This window comes from Danaus plexippus, chromosome 8 (genome assembly GCF_018135715.1).
Source record: "Danaus plexippus chromosome 8, MEX_DaPlex, whole genome shotgun sequence".
Taxonomy (NCBI): domain Eukaryota; kingdom Metazoa; phylum Arthropoda; class Insecta; order Lepidoptera; family Nymphalidae; genus Danaus; species Danaus plexippus.
In genome coordinates this window covers 5,128,420-5,154,732 of record NC_083542.1, presented here as the reverse complement: position 1 = coordinate 5,154,732, position 26,313 = coordinate 5,128,420, and the positions used below count along the sequence as shown (strand labels likewise).

The window sequence follows — 26,313 nt, the reverse complement described above, 5'->3', positions numbered from 1 at the left end:
GAGTGCGAAGGACGCACGTGTTAAACAAACTTATGACGAATGATTACTTAAGCTATCATTGTTTTTGTACATTAAATATTAATTTTCATTAAAACTTTGGTTCAATAGGACTTTATTAAGAAAATATATATAGTATTGCTTTTTCAAATATCGTTGTGTTTCTTAATTTTAAAAAGGATGACGCAGAGTAGCTCCGGTTCAGACAAGTTTCACGGCAGCGGACGCTCTGTTAGTGAAGAAAAGTTAATGGTCAGTATTTTTTGTATTTTTAATTTATACACATTTTAAGCTACAACTAATTGACCGGAAATTTCAAAATCTTTTTATCGCATAGGTTGGTGGGTTAAAAAATGTACCTACGTGTAACTTACGCTATATTCATTTGTTAAGTAGCAGGTACCGATAACTAAAATTTTATTTAGCTTTATAGGCTTTCATTTTTACATGATCACATATATGTATAATGATAGTTATGTTTACTGTAAGTATCGCCGTGTAAAATAAAAAAAGCCTTTTTGATAAGATCCATACGATAAAAGTATAGCTAGTTATGAAAATTTCGTACAGTTTAAGTTTTATAAAATCATATTAAAATTTTGCTATTCCCAACACCAATATACATAACGTGAAAGTTTGTAAATGAGTGCACCTAGTTTTCATATTTTTATTATTAAGGAATAATGAAATGTAATCTTGGTCTTTATAAACATACCTACAAAAAAGCTGCCAACAAATTCAGGCGCAAAATAGTCGTTTGAAAATAATTCCAAGACTAAAATGGCGACTGCAAAAGATAAATCTTACTAGCCTTAGATTAGATACAGCGATAAATGCTGTTGATCTTGACCTTCTTCAACCGATAAAACGGTATTCTATTAAGCTAGCATTAATTAACTAAGATCTATATGAGCAGATGTAATTATCTTTATAAAATAATGCAGCCATGTATGATGTATGTGTGTATCAGGTCGCTGTGCGTGTGCGGCCCCTTCGTGCTGATGAAGGTCCCCGGATTGTCCACGTGGTCAGTGATAAGGTGACCGCTTTTATCTATTCTACTTATAATGTAAACGCGAGGTAAGTGAATATTAATGGACACTTATGTGAATGTTAATATTTACCGCAAAATCATTAGAAAGGTAAAGATGGAACTACAGCATTAACTTGTAAATTCAGTATTCAATATTCAATATTCAGAACAACATTATATTTATAGATAAATTATATTGTTTATCCCGGAAACTGCCGCAATTATGTAATTAAAGAGAAATATTATTCTAAAGTGTATTTTTGTGTTAGCGACATTAACAAATATTGCCTATTAAACAAACATTTCTTATGTTTTATCGCGCTTTTATGGATTAATCTTTCTGACTTTCTGAAATAATAACTAAGATTACGTAATTTTTATAAAAATTAATATGAACATACGATATTTCTTGTGTATTTTTATGTCATTGCAATGATAAGACAAGGAATCGAGACATTCATTTATGCCCACAAACATAATAGGCACTTAATTCTTTGGTAATTGTTTGTTCATTTTAAATATGGCCTCAATCCGTGCATAAGACGACGGGCACAGTGTATTCTGCCAGTGTCGTGTAGAATGCAGGACATTTAAGTCCTTTAAAATACTATAACGATCTGTCAAACAAAAACTATTTGATTTTGTACATTCATTTTTAAAGTCAGTTAAGACTTAAAATAACTTTTGACCAAACAGGAATAACGAGGAAAATGAATAATACATAAAGGCCTTAGCCGTAGTAACAATGCAATTAACTTAAAAAAATACCTTCTAGTTAATTTTATGGTTTATATATTAGATATGTTTTAAAATATTTTTTATTGTCTTTTTAATTCGATTGACTATTTCTTCCTAAACAATAATTACTTTTCCTTATTAATGAGGTATTTATTACATGGCAGATGTTGGTCCTGGAAGAGGAAGCTGACATGCGTAAAGACGTTCTTCGCCAACGACGTGTCAATGACAAACATTACATCTACGACCGTGTTTTCGCTGAGGAAAGCACTCAAGTATGAACAACAGTATATATTAACTTATCAAATCTTATGTCAGCATTAAAAGTAGACCGTGTATTTAGTCAGCGACTTCTTAAACATTTCACTTAAAATTTTGTAACCGAATAAAACACAATAAGATTTTTAATAAAAGAATATTATATATTATAATATTGAAATGTGAGGCTAATTTAGCTTGAGTTTGAATTACTATCGCAATAACTATGTACTTACAAGTTCGTAGGTTAATAACCTTTTTAACTTGATAATACCTAATATTGAATATTGAATATAAAGGTTGTTAGGTGGACAAAATATTTTGAACATCATTATTGATTTTATGATAATACAAAAAGTGAAGTATTTATTCCTTCTATAACGTTACCAGTATCAAAAGTTTAAAACGTTTATGTGATATCTATATGACATTTCGGATAAATATATTTTACATTAACATTATTTCAGATTTTAAAATAATTTTGACATATTTTTTCACAAAAAAAGTAAGGTCTACTTAATCTTCACTTTTCTCAAGACACCTTTTCTAAGAAAGAAATATTTATAGAAATGAAAGGAAGCAAACGTCACGAATTAAAAAAGATTAAAATGTATTGCAACGAGATACAGAACGCAATATTAAAACGAATCCTGTCGTGTAAATCGGTTTGCGTGTGTAAAGTAATTATGTATTTATATGTTTCAACTTTATGGCAATAATTCTGTTTATTATTTTATTGATGAATATATGCCGGAAAAAGTCAAGTCGAACATTTAATATTGGTTTTGAGATTTATGAACACAAAGTTTACGTCGAATTAATATTACACAGTTCTAGGAGACAGGTAATTATACCTACCTAAAGGTAAAATACCTATCATAAAGTAAAAATACCCACTAAAATAAAAATGTTCCCCTTAAATTACAAATAAGTATGTACTTTAGTGTTTACCGCCTGTATATTGTGAGTGACCGTTGTTTTTTTATTGGTGTGGGTATGCTGGGTTTAAAAAAGTTGTACATACCTTACTAGCGTCGCACACTCTATCTACCACCTACGACAGGTGTACATAAACATGATCGATATTTAAAAAGGTTCTTGAAATTTATCCAAAATGTAGAACCACTTAAAGAGTAAATACGCCTTACAAGACGAAATAAATTTTCGAAATACTGTACATATATATTCTATTGGAATATGGTTGTATCCTTAAACATACATTGATATGAAGGAATTCCCTAGCGTATAGCATTTTAAAGTAACATTACACTTCACTTAAACAAATCGCACTCATAAATCTTGAGCGTTTCCTCCACCGTCCCCGTTTACGCTCCTTGCACATGTCTCTGATTGCCGGACTTAGTAAGAAATGTATGTACCTAGCTAACCTTTGTCCGTAAACGCTCCTTTTTTGTCGCAAGTTGCAACCACACGAATGCAAAAGCCATAGGAAAATTTAAAATGTTCCTTAAATTTTAAATGAGCTCATAAATAAGAAAGTTATTTAAATAAAATATTTCGAAATTACAACTTTGGTAATAATAATAATAAGGATTTTAAGATAAAAGGTAAGTATTGCTAAAAACAGTATAGTAAAGCAATGGAATCCATAAAAAATATTTTCTATTAAAGTTTTAAGCGTTTTGATGATGCAAGTAGTTATCAATTAAGGTTCAATTTAAGAAATAATTTTTTTATTATTGTTTCCCTTGTAATTAAATATTTTCATATAATATTTTTTTGTATCTAAAGAGTTAAAACACACTTTGAATTAGCTCATGAAGCATTGTGTGTCGTAATTAAAATGACTGTCACTCAGGAAGAGGTGTACGAGGCAGTTTGCGCGCCGCTCGTTGGTGACACCCTGAACGGTATAGCGGGTGCTATATTTGCTTACGGCGCCACGGGGGCTGGCAAAACACACACCATGACTGGCCTCATGTCTCGAGCCCTCAACCATCTTTTCACATCAATCGGTGAAAGCGACGAGCCAAACTCCTTTGAGGTATGAATTAGTTATTAATGGTCCGTGTGACCTTGCTAACAAATTGTTTATATAAGTTAAGGCTAATCTATGTACATTGTATTTTATCGCTATCGTTGCTATGGTAATGCTTAAATATTTGATCAAAATGTCACATGTGTAAACATTCGGGAATGTAGAGAAAAATAAACTTAATTATTATCACTTTCACGATGGATTAGAAACTTTTTTTGTCGATAAGTAATTATAGTTGGTTCATAAAGTAATAAAATTAGTTTGTCTAATTTTATATAAAAAACAAGTATAAGGGAGCTCTGTTAAGAGTTAGTCAGGTTTTCAGCCCATAATTTAGAAAGAAAATTAAACATACTCATTGGTTAAAAATTAGGAAAATAGAGAAAATTACATTATATTATAGTGTGTGTAAGATTTTTACTTGTTTTCATTAAAGACAAGGTCGTTCTAATCGGTGCCACTGCTATTGACACATCTTATTGTATCCTTAACTATGTATCTTCTATATTTACCTTAATCCAATAATCGATGTACTATTATAGGGAATGTTTTTTTTTATTAGGCAAATAACGGTTAAAAAATCAAACGGTTTCCGATCTGTTTTTATTCAATGTCTATGCACACCTGATTTTATTTCACCAGATCTTATCCAGATGATTTACAAAACGATCAAAAATATCAGTAATAATCATTAAAATATCGATAAAAATAACGAGTATTATATATATAGACTTTATGAGGAAGATCCCTATTTATGCTTTGAGATCTAATTAGACCTTCCGTGCGTCACTCAATTGTATTAGTACTGTCCTCTTCGTGATTCGTCGTTTATATATCGAAATAAAATTTATAAATAGACTTTATCACACTAAGAATATGTTATTATACTATGTACCATTATAGCACGTCTACAATGAAGTTTACCTTAATAATTTAACAAACGTCAGTGATCAAATAACTGTTACATAAGTAGGTTCTTATCATTGAGTCGACGGCTGAATTTCAAATTAAATTATTATGTAATTTGTTAAAATAGTATTATGAATAAATTTACAGGAAAATACTTAGAAAAATTACATATTATGCAAACCTTGTTTTAATCCCCGACCGCATTATAATAGAGGATATAATATAGGTAAATTAATTTGCGTTTTAAATGTTAAATAAGTTTAATATTAGAAACATATATTTGTATTATTCCATCGCTGGTTGCTTTATTTTCATTAAGGTTAATATTTATTTGGATTTAATATAATATTTATTTGTGGCAATAAAGACATTGAACTTCGGAAAATATGTCAGATGTCAATTGTCTGGTAATGTTGTGTCCGCTTTGACAGCCAAGGTCAATGCTACATTGCGTGTTGACTTTTAGGTTTGGGGAAATTGAAATAACAATTCACAGACACTTAAAAATTCCATGAACAGCAATTAATCAAAATACAAAGATTCCGTTATACCACCAATGTTAATATTTTTGTTGTAGAATGCTATCAAAAAAATACAAAAGTCTGCCTTTATAAAGAGAATATTTAAATATTTGTCTATAGTTTAAATTGTATTTTATTTATTATTTATTATAATTTAAGTACTATTTTATCTCCTAAATTTAAAATTATTATAATTTCATTGCACTAAATAAAACACTAAATACTTGTTTGTAAGATATTTTAATTCGACATAAAATTATTCTACGTCGGATAAACAATATAACAATCCCGTGTCAAATATAACAAATAATAAATAAACAATTCGACGCATATTTTTTTTGTTGTAAGTCAATATTTTAACCCTTTCTTGTACCAATATAAAAAATGTTTGAGGTTTTGATATAAAAACAACGTCAAGCGTTAATTTAACTAGTCCCCTAAACTTTCTTTGATTCTTAACAAAACAATTATTTAATTACACACTTATGTTATAAGAATGAATGTTTATAAATATTTAGATTTATTGCTATTAAAAGTTAAAGTCTTCCATACAAAATACGAAGTGTAAACTCAGAAATATTTTCACTTTTAGTGTCATTGTCATACCTTCAAGGTGTCTACTGGATTTCCCCTACACAATCGCACGCACTTCTAATATATTACACGAAATATCATAATTGTTTAAACAAACAAAACTTTTCGCATTATGTACAAAGGTACGTCATACTAGAGTAATGTGATAAGGCTATCTCCCTGTAATGTGGGTCAATCGCGTGTTTTCAGGCATGGGTAGACGAAGCCGCCTTGATACAGTTAAATCTTGTGACGTCATGAAGGCTAACTGGAGTCAGCGGTGAAGTTAAATATTCATGGTCATTTTCTTCACACGAAACATGCCATTAGTATTTAACACGAACATCACAGCTCAGTATTTTAAAGCATGTTCCGTTTCAACACAACACATGGAATACAAAATTTTTGACATTTAATATCAAGTATTGGTTTGATATCGTTTACTAAAAAAATCATTATTGATGTTCAAAAATTTTTGCACGTTTCATAATACATATATATTATATATGCCTTTATGTATATACATATGTATATGACGTAGGACATGTATATAAATGTATCGTAAATCTGTTTTATAATTGTCTTATGATGGCGCCACTAGTCTGCCATGAACAGTCAGTATGCTAATCACGAGTTTGCATCAGCTCACTGCAAATGCAGCGTTTCGTGTGTAGGGTGAGGATACAAACTTAAAGTAAGCCTACCAAATTTTATCTATCAATACAATACATTCGCATTAATGTATATTAGTATTTAGTTATGAGGAATCATACTAAAAAAATAATGACGTTTGAGGTTTGCCGCTGTTATGAAAATACGTTCTAAAACTTGCCTTATATATATTAAGCTATGTTGTCAAAATTTGTTATAAGGACTTATTTAGTTCGTTTAATTTTTAATGTTCCTAACAACCAACAAATCATTAGAACACTGCATAGCTTCAACATTTTAAATTTCATCACAAGAAATCGTGTGATATACATTAAATATTTATATTTAATACAACTACAGATTATAAAATGAGAAGGAAATGCAGGTCTGGAAGTGAATGCGGCTAGCGTAAGTTTTGCATATCTCAATCTGATATCACTTGACTGGTTGGCGCCTTTATATATCTCGACGTAACGTTTCCCTGCTATAAGTCATCGCACCAATCACAATAAGTTCAGAAACATTTTTTAATTATCATAAACAAATATTTTTTATTTTAGGTGCACATTTATATTTATTCAAAAGAACAACTACTGCAATTTGTATTAAACAACTTATGTTGATGTGAAAATGCTTGTCGCGTTTTCTCGTTAAACGACCATGCTAATTCCTTAAATACCTGAACTAACTGACTAACTGGTAAAATATGAAATTAAAATCTTTTCATAATCTGTGACGATTTTTATTGCGCCATTTTAGGTACTTTGAACGTCCCTATATTATTTCCTGCCTGTAAACATCAATAAGTTATTAAAAAGTAATTTAACAGAGATCCGATAATTAAGAACTAGACATTATAAACTAGTTTTGCCTGAGTCTCATTTGTGGTTGATTATTCGTAAAATAGAAGTAGGCATCATAGAAATAGAAAGTCTACTTCCTGGACTTCTTTAACATATATCGTATTATTTGGTCCGTTATATTTTTTTTGAACGAGGAATATAGAACCGCTTTAATAAATTGGAAAGCGTTTTATTAATATTCAGAAGATCATTAGTCATTGGACGTTAGCCAACAAATTCTTATTATATGAATACTCAATACACATTTATCGATTTATATATTCAACGTGTCTAAGGTAAACACGAATTTGAAGGCAGGTTTCCTGTAATTTCAAATGACACATGTACGTGTTTGCAGGGCCTTATATTATTTTCATAGGTAAATCATGTAAATTTTATATCGTGTACCTACTAACCTGAGTTCACTTAGTCGATTACTTTCATTCCTTAAATTAAAAAGGTGGCAAACAAAAAAAATAATATTCAGGAACATTATATAAAGATTTATGCATATTACAGCAAAGGCCCAAATAGTTTGATTATTTTTTTGCAAATATTAATTTAATTATCTTTAATTAATTTACGGTTACAACTGTTCTTTACGTAAAAGTATGATTGAAAAACTTCGTAACATAAGGTGTCTAGGTTTACGCTAACTTATACTAAGGGGAATGAAATGAGGAAGGAAGAAGCGAAGATGGCCGATCAATATCAATAACTTATAAAAAAAAAACTTTAAAAGATTATAGCAATAATTAGAAATAATTAATTAAAAAGAAAATATTCTTAAGAAATAAATTTAAGCTTAACTAAAGGAATGGATTAATATAATTTATTGAATTTTAGGTGAAGATGTCCTATATTGAAATTTACAATGAAAATATTCGTGATCTTTTGAACCCTGGAGCTGGTTTCTTGGAACTTCGAGACGAGGGCAGCAGCGGTCCCTCGATTGTGGCTGGTTTGAGTGAGGTATGGTCATTTTAAGCAACAATTATACTACACTATACAAGCGTATCTCACCTGAGTCTTTCTCATACTTATATATATTTTCATTCAATAACGTCAAAGCCGTGTAAAAAAGAGAAATTAGCGTTTTTGATTTGATACACTATTGGTAATTACGTTTTTATTTTGTATATACAAATATTTTTCATTTGCAAATATTCATAAACTACCGAGGCATCATTAATCGAAATTGTTTCTTTGTACCTACTTTCTTAGTATACATAGAAGTTATTTTATTAAGAAAAATACACGGAAATTATAACCCTTACGAATGATTTGAAAATTGTTTTATGTTCAATGTACGTACTATAAACGTAAAATGTATCAAAGACACATGTGAGACATCACAAAGGTCACTGCTATTATCGAAAGATCAAAAGGGTGTTGACGCATAATAAATTATAGGACTTATTTTAAATTCATTGGCTCCGGCCACTTATCGGGCAATTTTAAACCTGTGCGCTTAAATATGTAAAATATGCACTGTGCATACAACTGGATGAGGTTTTATTATTAGCGTTACGAGTTGACTTATAAAGAGTTCATATATGCAGATAATATTTAATCCATCAGTATATAGTATAGTTTTTGGACTTTCCATTCATCTATCTATATTCCGAGTTACTTATCGTCGGTGTGAATATGATTGGAAAACGTTAAAACTGCCCGTTTTTAGTTTGTCAATGTAAACTAGTACTTATAGTACGTGTCACGATTTTAATATTCAGTAAACTGTAAACGTTACTAACATGATTACAGTTAATATTATGATTATTTATATTAACAATATTATTTAATTGACCCTGATCTAAATATTTTATACGCTTATAAGTAATATGGTAATTTAAAAGTGAAATTAATTTATATGGCGAAATATAACAATTATTACAGTCAACCACGTAACATGATTTGATTCAGTCGTTCGCAGGGACTTAAAATATTAAGCATCTTTATAAGTCGGTTGCTTGTAACTCGTGGTGTTTTAAAATATGTAGGCTTTAAATTGAGCTAAGTTCCTCGGATACTATGCTTTTTTATTGTTTTATATCTACATTGTCCCGACGGCTTCTGTAAAGGTTGTTGTAAGGGAGCCGAAATGACTGGATCATGTAGACATCACGTTAAAATAATGAAAAGAACGAGTAATATCCGAAAAACTTAGATCCGTTGAAATATGTACGCGCGGAAATCATAGATACCATTAATATATCCGGTTTGACACAAAACATTACAGGTTGAAGTTTATTATCTGTTGACAAAAAAAAAATAAGTTAGAAAATTTAATTATTTTCCGGCGCAAGTTTTTTTTTATATATCGTTTAAAATATTTTTCCTGTGTAAGCGTAATTATTTTTTCTTAAACTTACACAGTTTTTCGAAAGATGATCTATCTTTTCTGCTTTAGCAATTCTGACTTCTAGAAATTGTTAAAAATGTATTTAGATATAAATGTATGTAATTATTAGGATATTAATATGCCACAGGTGGTACATGTTATAAATTCATAGACACGGATGTCCTTCTCAGATCCGTGCCGAAAATGCGACTCATGTAGCCGAGCTCCTAGCTAAAGGGGATCGCTCGCGGACTGCCGAGTCTACGTATGCGAATCAACACTCGTCCAGAGGTCACGCGTTACTTAGGTACATAAAACTTTTAACATATTAAAAAACCAGGGTTACTTATTATATTTAATTTATTAAAAAGTTTTGTATAAAATCATTTATAATTTTTTTATATCCGAGGGTTCAGTACGTCTTTCCATTTGTTCAGAATGCACTCGTCTTTGTTAACTATGTTTGTATCAGAGACGGTGATCGACATTCAATGACATTTAGTTTCGTTATCAATGCAAAGCAAGATGCGGTTGTGTGTAATATAATTAAAATTAAGTTAGAAAAGTCTCTCTGTCTTTAATTTTCGAAGAAAACAATTTTTGTCTTTCTTAAAATCATTTGATCATATTCGAGTTAGGTATAGGTACATAATATTTAAGATGTTGTTATTATAAGAATTGTTCGGAATGTATAACTTTCTAAAAACGTTATCGAAAATTTGTAAGTTACGGACTATATTTTCAGTCGTGACTTAACAAAAGAAACAACATTTTTGCTTCTACCAGATAGCACTAACACCATATCATATGAAAATTAAGACTACCTTACACGAAATAAATATAAAAACTATCATATATCTCAGCATAGTAATATGTGCCATTAATCGCAGTGTATCTGTGAGCAAGACAGTTACAAAGGGTGTCCAGCGAGGTCGCTTGTTCCTCATCGACCTTGCTGGTTCTGAACGGGCGGGGGCGAGGGCTCGGAGACTGGAGGGCGCTCATATCAACCGCTCGTTACTCGCTCTTGGTAATTGCATCATGGCGCTGTCAGGTGGCGCGAGGTAATTGATATTGTACATACATATATATTACTTGACTTGGTCTAGAGACAGCTCTTATTTGAAGCTCAATTTATTAATACTTCATGATGTTTTATTAATCAAATAAAAATGTTTACGAATTTTTATTATAATAGTAATAATTGCCCACGATATAGTTACATATCTGTTGCCGCGCTCCGTTATAAAGACGATTCACGCATAGCATTGACTTCTGTGTCATTTGAATCGTTTATACCCAAGATTTTGACACACGGATCTTGATACACTGGTTGTTCATAAGGTATGTGAACTACCGTGACTCCAAGTTGACCCGCCTCCTGCGCGAGGTTCTGGGCGGCAGGTGTCGCACCGCCATGGTGGCTCACGTGTCCCCGGCGGCCGGCCACAGAGACACCACGCGCTCGACGCTACATTACGCGCAGAGAGCGTCCGCCATCACCAACAAGGTTATACGGACGGCGTGACGACATTCACTGTTTATATCTACAGAACCAAATACATTTCACTTGGATATTAATGACATTTTGCATCGTGCATTTGTTAATATATATATATATATATATAAAAGTCGATTGCACGTGCCTGCATTTGATATTTTATGATAGTTACGAAATAGTATCTGTGGAAATAAATAGGAATTTATGACGATTTCTGGACGTAAATACAGAGGTAAATGACATAAATTTTCAGGTGGAACGTGAGTTCATTGAAACTCCGATGCATTTATCTCAATACCGTACAGTCATCAGTGAACTACGAGAGGAGATAGCTCGCCTCAAGACCAAGATGAGAGACGACCGTACAAAGTGAATAACAATAAAAATACATTAAGATATTTTCTTCAGATACAAACAAATTGAATTAAATAAAAATTCTCTTCATATATTACATTCATACTTATATTTGACGCATACGTAAATATTCCTCTTATTATTAGAAGCAGAGAGGAACCAATAATAGACGAGACGATATCGAAAGAAGAGTCCGAAGAGAACTCAGCGCATCTGAAGAGTCTGAGGGAGGCGATCGTGTCTACTTTCAAACAACAGATGAGGCTGCGGCGCCGGCTGATGGAGCTGGACAGCCACCTGCTGGGGCTCGCCCTGGACGCCGAGAGGCAGCACGCGGCCATCTCTCACTGGGAGGCTCGCTTTAACAGGCTATACAAACCTATCAACTTCACCGGCTCCAGAATGAGCACACAGCAAAGTTATAGGTAATATATATATATATATATATTTCTTATTATTGCTTATTGTTGCTTTCTTTAGATGACTTATATATTGACTCCACATAGTCGTGCAGATGTCACAGAATTATGTTGATTCATTCTTAATATAGTTAACTGACAACCCTAAACTAGTTCTCCAGGACAAGTGGTACAAAAAAAATATTCTGAGCGAAGTCCCTCGCGCGGAAGAGATGACACTCCGTAATGTTGGAGTGAAAACAGGAAGGAGTAGAAATTGATTTTTAATGAGTTTTTAGTGTTTCTATAAGACAAACTTTATTAACATTACCTACAAGTCATAATTGATAGCCCGCATGCGATCCAGCGCCACGCATTCCTTCTCGTTCTCTCGCTCTTTCTCTTTTTATTGTGGTTCCAGGTGCGTTAAAAGTTTAACGCGACCTTGTTGGAGGCAGCATAAGTTTATTTCAAAAAACCCTAGTAATTGATATTACGCATAAGTATTGAATGCTGGTGGTGATTATTACGTAGGGGCGGTGGGGGCAGTAGCGGCAGCGAGCGCGCGGAGGCCGAGGTCTCAGTGGAACAGGCCTGGGCTGAACTCGCGGCTGTCGAGAGGGAACAGGAGGCCGCGAGGACAGAGAGGCTGAGGGTTGAGAGACAGCTGGAGCAAGTCAGGCTGAGAGGAGCCCAGCTCGAACAGGTCAGATCTCACTTGGCCATTCATACGTACGTACCCATCGAACATGGACGCAAATCCGGTGACATTGGCGTGCACTTGACATTCATTAACACTGTAGACTGAAGGGATGTGGTTATTTAATGATAAAGAAGTAGAAAATACCACAGATTTTAGGCATCAAATCTGAGGTATTTCATTTTTAATTTCTATACAGTCTAAAAAAGAAAATTTTAAAGTACACTTAACGGCCATTAAACTGATCATTAAACTTATGCAACTACGACAAATATTTGTTATATTAGCAGTTAAAACTTTTCTTATCAAATGTTTAATTTAACCAAATATATCAGGAACTACCAGCGCACATATCAAGTGGTCCTGAACGAGAAGTATTAGCTTTGGTTTGTCGAGTTCATGAACTGGAGGCTGACAAGTTAGCGCTGCAGGGAGAACGTGCAGCGAGATCACACGAACTGAGGCGGAGGGATCTAGCGCTGCAGCGGCGAGACGCGCAGAGGAGGCTCACTGATGAAATTATTACCAGGCAGAGACGGGCGCTGGAGGGTAGGCGATGGGTTTTAAACAACCACTATAGAGATTCCGTATTCCATGTCATCTACATGGGTAAAAAGTAACAATGACTTTCTGTAAAATGTGCTCTCCGTAACATTTAAGTTATTATTTTCATATAATATATTAGATTTGGTGAAGATCCAAAAAAGAGGAAGAGAGATAAGGAAAAACTGTTTTCCCTTTTACTAACTTCTTCCTTCTTCTTGTTGCTAACTCACTTCGTTCGTCTGTAATGAGTTAACCATCCTCTTTTTTTAATTTTACATTTTCTTTATACATTTTTTATTTCCTCTCATTAGGTTCTCTTGATACAATAATTTAATAAGTGGAGGCTCATTTCACAACAAAAAAAAATTATCCATCTTGGCTAACAAGTTCAGAGAGTTTCTGTATTCTGTAGCAGACAAAAACCACAAATTCTTATAAAAATTTCAAGTCAGTCTAATCGTTAATCAAGAAATTGATGTCGAAAAACATATAAAGTGCGCCTTACTCACACTTAAAAGTTGACAAAACGTAAACAGGTGACTTTTCAAGCGTATCTCAATATATGACGCAAGCAAATAAACTAATTTACTTATCAATAACACTCGTCTCTGAATGATATCATATACACGAAATGAGATCCAAATCCACGTCACGTGATCGTTTGAGACCCGCGTACCATCATATATAATATACGTAGAGTATAAGGTAATGTTTTGATAGAGTACGGCGCAGGGGCGCAGGCGGATCTGGCGCAGCTCTACGAACTGTACCAGCAAGAGATACACGCCTCCACCTACACGGAGACCAACGAGTACTACTCGCCGTACCGTTTACCGCCGATATCCACCAGGTAACGTAAACAGAAACCAGGCGCGAGGCTCTGCTTGCGAAACACGCTGAACTAGCGCCGCTGATAACATTCCCCTTCATAATCACTGTTCATGATGCGCAAATTAAACATGTGTGTCACACTGTACACAGATTTGATTCAATTGTCACAAATCTTTATTACGTGTCACCTCTATTTAGAATGTTGACGTAATTTTTTACTAACTTAATCTAATTTGTATTCAGATATGGGTACAAATGAAAGTATTGTAGTTTACTAGGGAAGAGTGTTCGCTTTTTACTGAACGATTGCATTCAGTTCAGTGTTGTCTGTGTCATGATTTGTATTTATGTTTCGCCAGCATGTCAGAATTGACTTGGTCGGAGAGCTCGAGCGGCTCGGGTAGAGGCTCGAGCTCGGGCTCGGGGGGAACATTTGCCTTGGACCGTCTGCCACAGCTCGCGCCCACTCCTCGACCGCGCACCCGGTATAGGTAAAGGGATACAATTCAAGGACTACGTTCCAAATTTAAAAAATCTTTTTGGCCAATAAAAAAAATCGAAAAAAATTAAAAAGTAGGACTGAATCCAAATAAAAAAAAACTTTTCGGCCACAAAAAAAATAATAATTTCTATATCAGAAAAATATTTTATTGTTGCGATTGATTATTTTTAACTTCAGTCAAGCGAGTGCCACAACCCTGAAGCGTTACTCGAGCGATGACAGTCTCGTCATCACCGCGCCGCGCGCCAGCGACAGGGCCGCTTGAAGCGTTCTCAGTCACTCGAGGATCCAAGCATTTTGAGATATTAGGAGCGCTGGAGCGCGTACTGTGGAGGGATGGAGATCTGTGTCTGAGTGGATCATGATCTGTGTAGTTTAGTGTCGGAATCGTAAGAAAAAATACAAGGTTTCCTATATGTTGTAATCGTAACCGTACAATAATAACAATCTAAAAATAAGATTTTATGTACACCGATATCTGTGTAACTCTTCTTTGAGTGCAATAATGTTAGAATAATACAAAGTTCTAAATTTAAAATTGTAAAAAAAAAATAGGAACAATAGGACTTCTGTTTTAAAATGAACGAATGAACGAATTTCTATAAAAATGGATCTCATTCTCTCGGGATAAAGCCTACATGTTCCAATGTATAGTTATATATACTTGCCTTTAATAAAGTAATTTTCTGCTTTAAATGTAATATATTAATAACGAACATGTTTTTATGTAAGTTGTTTGAATTTGTAAATAAAATAACATAATTTTAAAAGCCTTGTGTTTTTGATTTTCGCTTGGAGCAAACAAACATTATATTTGTTTTAAGCTTACGACTAGATGTTTTTTTATACAAACTCCTCGGTCGTCATCTTACGGACCTGTTGTACTTATTTTTTAAGGGTTCTTGTAATGAATAGAAGATTTTTAATTGAATAGTGTAATTAACAGTAAAAGTTATAGTTTCTTGATACTTAATTTCAAATAATCTCTCCAAACATATATCTAGTGACTACTATACATTTAGTGTATGTACATTATATTAATTAAATAAATTATATTATTGTTAACTACATTCTATAGTTTTCTTAACATTAACATATTTTTTCTTATATATTAATATGTTATTTTTAATTTACTTGCATTAATTAAATATATAAATAAAATTTTCAATAACATGACTATACCACACTCGACGGAGCTTATTTATAGACAGATTTTTTTTTTAACAATCAATTTTAACCTAACGTATTTAAACACGTGACAGATTTATTTCTTTCTGTCACTTAGTGTTTAAAAAAAAAACTGTCAATATATGTCATCTATTAAGTTTTTCTTGTCGACAGTGAATCACTAGATTGTATAAAATTGCGGGTTGCATTTAGAAAACCTAATAAGCTCGATGGTTCTGATTAAATATTCGTAAAGGAACATTCTTAATATCCTGCACATAGTGCACGAGATAATAGACGAATCATAGACAATAGACGAAGGTCCAGTAAATTATGTTGAATAGGATAAAGAGTAACGGGAATAAGACCCGTGATCGCTTGTCTATCCACGTGGCTATCTCCTGCGGGGTCATCTGTGTCCAAGTGTGTTTGGGCTCGTCGGACCCCTCGCTGCCGGGGCGGCCCCTACCTCCAGTTAGATCGTCATAGCTCTGTGTCGTTATCGTTGGCAAGTTCAACGCTGATGGGAAGCTCTGTAAATATTATTTGATTTTCATAATGTATACAAACAGGCACACTTAATTATAAAGTAAGGAGTACACTGAAAACGAACCTTCATCCCTTTCGATAGTATGCATAATAATAAAAAGTAAAGCACTTCATTATTATATTTGATATACACTTTTTTAGGAGTTGTTTCTAAATCATCAAAGATATTGAACGTTTGTTGAATATATTATCAGTATAATCTAAATACTTAAATATAAATTGCTGTTCATTAATCTCTCTTAAAATCAAAAAAAGTTGTAAAATATTTTTTTCTATTTAATACTGCTTAGTACAATGGTGGTTTTTAAATAAAAAAATAACATGGGTAAGTTGAATAGAAAAAGCCGTTGTTTCTAATTCAATATAAACTGTAGGTAGAATGAATTTCCTTTAGCAATGTAATAAAAACAACTTACATGTACGGTCAGATAGTTGTTGTATCCGGGCCCGTTGGGATCGCTGGAGGCATCTTGATGTAGGGATGAACATGACCGAGACTTGCTCAGCTGAGGAGAGGATTGCATTTCCTTCTGCAGCTCCTTACGAGCCAGCCGAGGTGTCAGAGTACTCTTCAAGATATACTTGCTGTTAACCTTCTTGAGACTCACCACTTTCCTGCGATTAAAAGTTTATTTAATGTTTTGTGGGTAGTTGGAACAGTTTATTTTTGAATCGAATAGATTTTTGTATAATATATAAAAATGGAATCAAACTGTCATCTTAAACATACTGTGACAAAGTTGCGAAAGTATAAGGATTATGGATGTTTAAAAAGGTAAGCAATTCTTTGTCAAGTGAGATCATAAACAAAACCGAGAATTAATTTCAATTTCATCTCAATTTCCATACTTACTTTATTCAGAAAACGGCCATGAATTTTCAAATAGATGGTAGTTGAGTAATGAAAAGCCTTTTAAACTTACTTTCTTCGCCAAATAGTATTAACAAATGCGAATTCCACCAGCGCCGAGAAGATGAAACCAATACAGCCCAAGAACCAAATCTCACTGGCCTTAATATAGGAGACCTTCGGCAACGTCTTCGCTTGTGATGACGCCAGAGTGATGAATGATAACATAGTGCTGGTACCTGAAAGACAATAATATATTAAAATACTATATTATATACGTAGGTGTTTGTGGTCTTGCATATTGAAATACGTCCTAGAAAAACAACAACAATAAAAAGTGTCTTGTGTTTAAAATACTTTTAAACATAATGATTTTGATTTGGATTTTTTGTTTTTAATATTTACAATGAAGTTATTTAGTTATCTTACCCAATGTAATTCTTGGAGCGGAGGCATCAGCCTGCAACCAAAATGTAACCCATGACATGGCCACTATCATCATAGATGGTATGAAATAATCCATAAGGTAGTAACCGACTTCACGACCGAGCTTAAACGTGAATTTAAGCGCGCTGTAATTTCCAGCTGAAATTTTAATTCATTGTTGTTATTACAAAATAATTATGAAATAAATTAATTAAGACGGACAAACACAAACGACATTACATCTACCTCCCCCCTGCCTCATATTAACTATATCGCCTCGAACTACTGATTCATTTGTCCAATAATCAAGGAGCGAATATTCAGTGAGATGCAATTCGCTAGAAAGACGGACGGGATTATCCTTCTCCCACATAAGACGCAAGATTGAAGCGTTGTATTTCCCTGGAAACGATAAAATATTTTAACATTAGATATGTCTGATTGAAATTCTTTGTAAATATACGTGACAAAGGTTCAAACACGTGCTTAATCTCTACTTGTAACAAAGTGCAAAGATCCTAACACATGACGTCACTGTTCAATGTAAAAATTAAAATTCAGCTTACAACTTTCTAAATTCATCGAACATCTTTGGTCGTCAAACGGGAATTTTTGAAGGTTCATCCAACAATACAGCACCGCTTGCATCCGTCGGCTGAACAAGACTTCGCCATCTGGTGCTATGGAAATGAGCACGTCTTTGCTATCAGTCCCCATGAGACTGGAGGATTGTTCATTGGACATGTACAGATGCGGTACCCATATTCTCTGGCGAAGGTCACTTTCACCTATAATTTTCTGTCGTTCTGGCGAATACAACGAATAGGCGAGTCTCGCGTCAGTCCATCGCAATTGCAGTAAGAAGTGCAGTTTGAAATTCTGTAAAAAAATTAGCAGACTGTTTTATTATCTTCTGCATAGTGTAGATGTAAAGCAAGAATACAGGTCCCATGAAACCTACCAAGTCGTGTGCTTCAGCTGGTTGTATAAAGTAGACGTATGCGCTGGCATGAACATAAACAACTTCACCGGTCTTGTAGGTTGGTAGAAGCAGTCTATCGTAGCGGCATTCGTTAGCCAAGCGCGATAGGAATTCGGACTGTGTGTAAATGTCTCCCTTCTCCAAAGACGGGCAATCCAGTGGGGCATTTGGCCTGAAAAAAAAAAACATAATTTCCTAATAATTATTGTATTGTAAATGAAATGTAACAACAATTGTCTCCTATACTTACAAATACATTGTCATTTATGCATAACTATTCAAGAGCATCTCGCAAGCGAATGTATCTTAATATATTCAATGTTGTAAATGATAGAGTATAAGTCATTGCACGTTACATATTGCGCTCTCAATATTACAGTGATATATATTGACGTACTATCTTTGTAACAGGTATTGGTACATAAATGTGTTTCATATATAAATACAATAGCTAGTGTTTACAGCAAAAGCGTTATTTAAGGTATATGGAGACATGATGTTGCAAGGTCGCCTTGGGAGCTGTTAGCGGCAGAGCTAATATTTGATGTACCCGATAACATTATGAACCAATTTACTGAGATATCAACGAGATTTGCTCTAAGATTAATCTTTAAGCCGCTTGTTACGTGTACACAGAATAGGTACAGTTATATGTGTGAATATAAACCATAGGTATGCCATAAGTACCGAATAAAGATATAAAACAATGCTCTAGAAACGAAGAATAAAACGGGTTGGACTATTTAATAATCGCTTTAACATAGTATTCATATGTAAGTATAGTGTTTTAAGGCTGTATGACTTTTGGTTCAAAACATCTATAACTTCAATCATTAAGGAGACAAAAATATAAAATTCGATACAATTTTTTCATTATCTGTTAATGTTGTTAGATAAAACGGAATTTCAATCATTGAATGTGACGTCATTATAATTCGCCAGATCCAAAAAACGTCATCAGGTTATGATTTTATTTATTAAGTTGTATCATCAATCTCTCTCATTAAGTACCGGCGACGTGAAATAAAAATATAACATCCAAGTACCTACTACTGTAATTGTTAATGATACGATGTTATCATATTATCTTATTTAAATCGTATGCATACAGTAAATGAGTGCGTAATCTAAACAAGAGTCTAAAATTATTATTATGAACCATTAATACAATTCCTAGTGTACTTTTTGACTCATATCATACAAACGCATGTAAGCCGATGACTGAATTCTGCACCAAACAATTTCATTTTGTTACTAAATTATTCCCCTTTGTTTATTACTTATAGAAAATTTTATAAAAATATTCAAAAAAAAATATTTATTGTAGTGTGAGTCGTGATTAATATCATGCTTATAATAGTTTTCTAAGTCTACGACAACTTAAGTTGCAAATTGCGGTCGAACAATAAGTAGATGAATACTAAAAATATTAACCTTCTTGTTCAATAAGGTCTCCGAATAGCAACGAGCAACGACTCAATTCCGCGCACAATGTTGTAGTTAATAATTAATGAACACGTAAAAATAATTCATAAATCGTTAACGTTTTTCATAAACTTAAGTACACGCAATGATTTTTTTCGTAAGTTTTTTCTTAACGGAAATTATAAATTTTTCGCGTGAATAATTTATAATGCTCTGTTTATTCATAATCTATCTTCAAAAAGTAAATTTACTCTTTTCCACGTCATGCTTAATACTAAAATATAAAAAAAATGTTATCGAGGTAGGCTGTAAATTATTTTTAAATAAAATTATATTTGGAATTAGGTTGCGTATGTAGTTATATCTGGTTTATATTTTTCGTGATATACATATTTTTTATCATTGCATCGTTTGATTCCAGTTAATGTTTGTTATTTTATTTAATATTAGTCTATTAATGTATCAAATATAATTCACATTTATTTGTTAGATTATATTAGTTAAGTTTCGTTACTAAAACTATGTACCAGTGTTATTAATTAAACAAGTAAGATTTCGTTAAATATATACATAAAAATGGTAATCTTATAAAATCCTAATTGTTTTCGTAAAGATATGAGTTGTTGCGCGTGCGCAGGATGGGAAACGTGTCCTGTTAATATATACTAACATCATGTGTATACCTTCGTTAAAATTACATTTATTTACCTTAATAATTTATATTAATTTACATGGATTTTTTGTGTAAAGTTTATGTTTATATAAAATATATACGTACGTCTCTATTGACGAACAAGTAACAGCCCGCATGTAACTTGAAGGGGCTATTCTATATTCGAAACACATGCGGATGCCTTTTACCTTAATCGCTAGGTCGTCGGTTCAGGAAATTGAATTTGGTGGTTGCAAATGTCTTTACATTAAATACATTCCATGTTTGTTTGACTAAGGTTGATGATTACTGACTATTTAAATGCTTAACTCAACTTCAAAGGACTAATTATTAGTACTGTTAATAGTTCTCTTAGTGACTTATATTACATATAAATGTAATTATAAAAAAATATATAAAAAAATTCTTTAAAAATTTAATGCGTGTCTCTTTTCAATATTGCACAAAGTATTGCTTGAGTAAAAAATACAAATATGATTTAATGACATTATGTTATGACGTTTCGCTATTAACACAACTTGTTAATAAACATAAGAGGTAAGTTAAGTCATTAAGAATAGAATTTATAGCGACAGAAAATAAGGCCCGCTGTATTCATGAATTTAATCGAAAACAAACTACATCGTAAAAAATATGATTAGTGTTGTTTTATCAGAGCAGTAGTGTGTCAATAGCTTGACCCTGGCGCGATCACGTGACAGAAGATCGACTTTAGACAATACTTTAGCGACCCGACAGTCGAAGGCCGACATTTATCGAACCTTTCCCACTGATCGATTCAAATTCAGTTTTATGCCTCCATTTGTTTTACTCTATAATTAGGCGATTTTATCTTTCTCGTCCGTTATATTTTTCTGCTTATAATAATATCAATATACGGCTTGACAAAGTAAACTAAACCTTGCTTGGTATTGTCTTGAGTACGATGTACTGTAATTACTTTTATTTAACTGACTGTAGGCGATCTAGGATTCTAAAGTACTGATTTATAGTAAAAGGCAAGTACTAAGTTTAAGTAACGGTTGTGTCAAACTAACACATTTTTGTGTGGAATTTCAAAGAAAGACAATGAAACAATTTAAGCAATGACTGCAGTACAAATTAAGAAAAAAAATGGTTTTAATTAGAGGAATATTAATATTTTATATTATAAGAAAATTGACAAATAAGAGGTGACATATGGATAACATCTCTCTTAATTCTATATTTAATCGTTATATTTTTTTTATATTTGTGTATGTTTTGATTAGAAAATTTGTCAACAGGAACACACAGTAAAAACTAGATTTCATTATAAGTAGATTATGAATAATGTTTATCTTCGCCATTCTAACACCTTGAAAAAAAAATTGTTACCAATCAATAAGGTCAAATTTCTTGTCTTTACTACAAATTCGAATTAGGTAGTTGCTGAAAAAGCGGATGTTCTCGTACTTACTAATGAGTTCTGTTTTTACTGCCAATGAAAATGTTTTGTTTCTATTATTTCCTGATTTTTTTTTACACCGAGATATATTCTTTGAATATTTGTTTATTCCTTGATAGATTATAAATAAACATAGCTTAAATGTTATACTAATGACATATTAATGACATTCGATCGCATTGCCGGCTATTCATTAACAGAATACGGAATTTGAAACGGATAAAGAACATCACAGATGTTTAACGGACCGTGACGAATCCTGAGACGTTTTTATAAATCACAGTTCAGAAAGTATTTTACTTTATTTGCGAGCGAATGAATTAATTGTATTCTGTATAATAGATTATACTTAGTTTTGAAAAAAAATTTTTAGGAAAACGCTTGTCTCAGAATATTATGTGTTGTACTTTAACTATGTTCATGGGTAATATAGTTAAAGGGTGTGACAATGATTTAGTCTTTTAAGTTCTAGCCTTATTTGCTGACTAGTTTCAGGTCCTAAGGATGCAAATCCTTTTCAGTCCTTTAAATCTTCAAAGGTAAAAGTGTGTATTCACGTGAGTCAGAAACCACAATTCACAAAATGAAGGGTCGGCTATAAGTAAATTTTCTAATACATTATTAAGTATGACATTCAAAAGAATTTGCTATCATATTTATTATATAAGTTAATATAAGTATATTTGTGTTGTATGTATAATGAAATATGGTATATTATTATTTAATCTATGTTTATTGATATAAGCACTTATCCTAAAATAATATAATAATGATACTAGTTGATATCTGAGTACCGATCTCATATAATAACAATATATATGAGTGCTTGTGAGGTACTCTACTGTAGGCATTTAGCTGTAATACACTTCATTTAAGTGGTTCTTGCAACCTCGTATGTGATTTATCAGACTGAAAGAAAGATCATATAAATAAACAAATAAAAACATCATTTAAAATGACTTTCAACTTATTTTCTCTTTTCGGTATAAATTTACTAATAAGATATAAAACCTTCGTGTTATTGTTAGTTCTAATTCAATTAGAGCGCATATGATTGCAACTGTTATATACACTCATCCTAATAATATAGTCGTCTGACAGAAAATTTTGACAGAAAATCTGTGAGTACACTGGAATCAAAAAAAGAAAAGATATGAATACATTCAATGGAGGCAAAATCAGAAAGAATTAAACTAGACAATAAAGCATTTGATTGGCTCTGATTGCATGTGGTACATTTTGTAATTGGTACCTAATATATGGACTAAAATCTGCATTAATAGTTTAGTTTGTACACAAAATGACAAATCTAATAACCACAAATGAATTCTATTATCAAAATAGCGTCTTAAAGTAAAGAAAAATTTGAAAATAAATGAATAATTTATCATATATATTCATAAAAGCGCTTTGTAAAAAGACAAATTTATAGCAAACTGTGTTAGCATTTCCTTACAACGCTTTAATCTCTTTACGAATTAAGATTGAAATTTTAATTGTTCAGTTTCTTATATGAATAAAAAAAATTATATAGGGGAATAGTAATTGAAATTAAGGCTACGATTACAATGATATTAAACGTTTATGAACCTTTCATACATTTACATATTGATATTTTTTATAAATAAGAAATATTAATTGAATTATTTTACCTACGTTCAGAAATTAATAAGAAAAATGAGGATAAGGCCACAGTACTTGTTCCGTAACAAATACATATTTCAAAATAGCCAAACATGCTGGTGGTTAAAAGAATTTTTCCGTCATATTAAACAGAAACTTGACAATATCAGTTTATGAACCATTTAAATGTGTTATCAAGATGTCTATTGCACTAATTAACAGCTTAATTTCTCACAAAGATAATTTTTTTGGTATGTGTGGCTTTAATCCTTATTTAACGTCTGAAATTAATCTACTTGAAATGTTTTCTAACGACAAGCGGACTTAAGATATCTGCTAGAGTTCAGCGTTTAATACCAATAACCATCATCGTCTTAGAAATATATCCGGCAAGAATGCGAGAAACCTTTTGTAATGACAGTTTTGATAATCTCTGAGAAATTACTGAACTTAAACACAGATAAGGTTTATTAACGGTCTCATTAATTATAGTCTACTTTTGAATAAACTTTTAAAAAGATGTACAAAATATAAATAAACCTCAACCTAACACTTTATTCATATTTTTGGGCAAAATATGAATGAAGTGTTAGGTATTATTAGTAATAGCATAAAAAATCTGTTCTAAACTAAGCTGTATATGGAATACCTATGGCCAATTTATTAAGTAATTAAAAAAAACGCAGCTTCGTTAAATATTATATATACATACATGCATCGCTTACTTATTTTTTATCTATTTAATAATTTTATATTCATTTTTATATCTCCATACCTCAGTCACATATATAATTTTAAAAGCGTAAAGACGTAGTAATGTAAACCACTAATCGATTAACTAATTGAGATTGTATAATTTTAACAAATGTATAAAAATTAAGACATTAATTATACTTCTAATGTAATTATCTGTTTGACAAGTTTGTGTACAAAGAATTCGTTTAAAACATTATAAAGTTATGTATGTTACTACTTAATTATTATGCCTAATAGTTTTCTACTTGAATATCTTTCGTATCATTTAAGTATTAATTAAAATAACTGGCAATATTTGTTGAACATAGTCGCAATTATCCAATTATAGTTTTAATTTGTAATATTTGTGTAGTCTCGTGGTAAATATATTTAGGAATTATGATTATAACGCTAGAACAACAGACAATATTGATTTTAACGTCCAAGAAACACTAATTATGATTTGTTAATAAGCTAAGATCGTGACCACACTTAATTATGAGTACAATAAGATCAATAAAGACTTGTGTGCATACTAACATATGCATAAATACAGTTTTGCGCATATTAAGCTAAGGTAAAGGAAATTATGTAAACTATAATACGAGGACTTTAAATTTCATGCTCGTGAGTGAACAAAAACCTTCTCTTATAGTCTATACTTAAATAAAATAAAGGCACCATTAATACGCAATTGTTATTTTCAATGTTTAAAGTTTATGCGATAACAATATATATATATTATTTTAAATACTTTCCACAAAATTAACTTAAAAATAATATAAAAAATTGTCTGTTTCATTAACTTTTGAATTTTTTATTATAAACAGTTGTAACATATTCTATATACTGGTAACAGACTAATCTTTAGTAAAATAGTTTTTAAAGGATAAACACATAAACATGCCATAATTATAATATTTTCTCTGTTATTGTCTACAATTTCCGTACAGTTAAAAGATATTATCATTTATTATTATATAAGACGATCAATGGACAAGGATAAAACTTATGTTAGGCGTAAAATAAAAACTAAAGTTATTTATTTTCTTGGTGAGTTATATAAATAACTAGAATAGAAATAAAAATTTTCGACGTCCGAATTAAAGTCTAATGATTAATTGTAATATGAATGAATATTGCGTACCGATCCAATAGCCATCATACGTACAAATATGTCTCGTACCTACTCTACAACCTATTGTTTTGATCCTTTAACATTTGTAGGATTGAAATGTCAACAACATTTAAAATAAAGTTTTTAAATTATATGTATTTTTATAAGAATTCGAAAACAAATATGAAATCATCAGAATCATTAAACATGTGAATGACAGTGTTGCCTGGTGCATTTTAAATTTTTACTAGATATTTTTGAATTAAAAAATATTGTGTATATAATACATAAATTAAGTAATTACCAGAAGTAAAAATTTAATTTAATAACATATTATACAACAAAGTATTTTGATTTCACTTTTCTACGATGAAAAAATCTATTAAATATTAATAAAATTATTAATCAATAGAGATAAAACATATTAGATTCCACTTACGACTTCTGTCCTGTGGCACTTTTTATTATAATAAATAACGCACTATACAAAAGAGTTTTCATGTTCATTTTGAATTACGTTTACATAATACGTATTCCGACGTCTGCTTTGCGCAATCGATTCGCCACTACTGCTAATTATCTAGCAGTTTTCACGGAAAGCCGTGCAAAGGCTGCGCGGGCGACGGAAATTTGTACAGTTTAT

At 31.7% G+C, this 26,313-nt stretch overlaps 2 protein-coding genes across 5 annotated transcripts; one reads left to right on the top strand and one right to left on the bottom strand.

Moving 5' to 3' along the window:
• The first annotated feature begins 125 nt into the window (after positions 1 to 125).
• On the top strand, positions 126 to 15,528 carry LOC116771423 (kinesin-like protein KIF19). 2 transcript variants are annotated; one of them, XM_032663283.2, is made up of 15 exons: positions 126 to 249; positions 968 to 1,036; positions 1,933 to 2,043; positions 3,846 to 4,031; positions 8,368 to 8,493; positions 10,057 to 10,172; positions 10,756 to 10,929; positions 11,210 to 11,375; positions 11,620 to 11,735; positions 11,873 to 12,145; positions 12,653 to 12,824; positions 13,154 to 13,367; positions 14,085 to 14,214; positions 14,555 to 14,686; positions 14,875 to 15,528. In XM_032663283.2, the coding sequence occupies exons 1-15, from the start codon at positions 178 to 180 to the stop codon at positions 14,960 to 14,962; spliced, it is 2,145 nt and encodes a 714-aa protein (XP_032519174.1). In that variant the 5' UTR covers positions 126 to 177; the 3' UTR covers positions 14,963 to 15,528. The 2 variants fall into 2 exon arrangements, with proteins under 2 accessions (XP_032519174.1, XP_032519163.1); XM_032663272.2 differs by having other exon boundaries at positions 11,867 to 12,145.
• A 101-nt stretch (positions 15,529 to 15,629) lies between these two features.
• LOC116771448 (pH-sensitive chloride channel 2-like) lies at positions 15,630 to 26,309 on the bottom strand. Of its 3 annotated transcripts, none has more exons than XM_032663301.2 (8): positions 26,110 to 26,309; positions 18,651 to 18,843; positions 18,256 to 18,568; positions 17,936 to 18,091; positions 17,693 to 17,848; positions 17,337 to 17,502; positions 16,830 to 17,028; positions 15,630 to 16,397 (listed from the first exon to the last, which is right to left on the bottom strand). In XM_032663301.2, the coding sequence occupies exons 1-8, from the start codon at positions 26,175 to 26,177 to the stop codon at positions 16,167 to 16,169; spliced, it is 1,482 nt and encodes a 493-aa protein (XP_032519192.1). In that variant the 5' UTR covers positions 26,178 to 26,309; the 3' UTR covers positions 15,630 to 16,166. The 3 variants fall into 3 exon arrangements, with proteins under 3 accessions (XP_032519192.1, XP_032519185.1, XP_032519199.1); XM_032663294.2 differs by having other exon boundaries at positions 17,930 to 18,091; positions 26,110 to 26,308; XM_032663308.2 differs by lacking the exon at positions 26,110 to 26,309 and adding an exon at positions 18,922 to 19,066 and having other exon boundaries at positions 17,930 to 18,091.
• Positions 26,310 to 26,313: the final 4 nt, after the last annotated feature.

Excerpts from the sequence above, each read along its gene's own strand:
- LOC116771448 (XM_032663294.2), bottom strand. The coding sequence starts at position 26,177 with ATGAACATGAAAACTCTTTTGTATAGTGCGTTATTTATTATAATAAAA. Across the intron at positions 18,844-26,109 it reads AGTGCCACAGGACAGAAGTC|GCCAAATGCCCCACTGGATT; the intron begins GTAAGTGGAATC and ends TTTTTTTTTCAG. Across the intron at positions 17,029-17,336 it reads AATACTATTTGGCGAAGAAA|GAAAGTGGTGAGTCTCAAGA; the intron begins GTAAGTTTAAAA and ends TTTTAATCGCAG.
- LOC116771423 (XM_032663272.2), top strand. The coding sequence starts at position 178 with ATGACGCAGAGTAGCTCCGGTTCAGACAAGTTTCACGGCAGCGGACGC. Across the intron at positions 10,173-10,755 it reads AGAGGTCACGCGTTACTTAG|TGTATCTGTGAGCAAGACAG; the intron begins GTACATAAAACT and ends CATTAATCGCAG. Across the intron at positions 14,215-14,554 it reads TTACCGCCGATATCCACCAG|CATGTCAGAATTGACTTGGT; the intron begins GTAACGTAAACA and ends ATGTTTCGCCAG.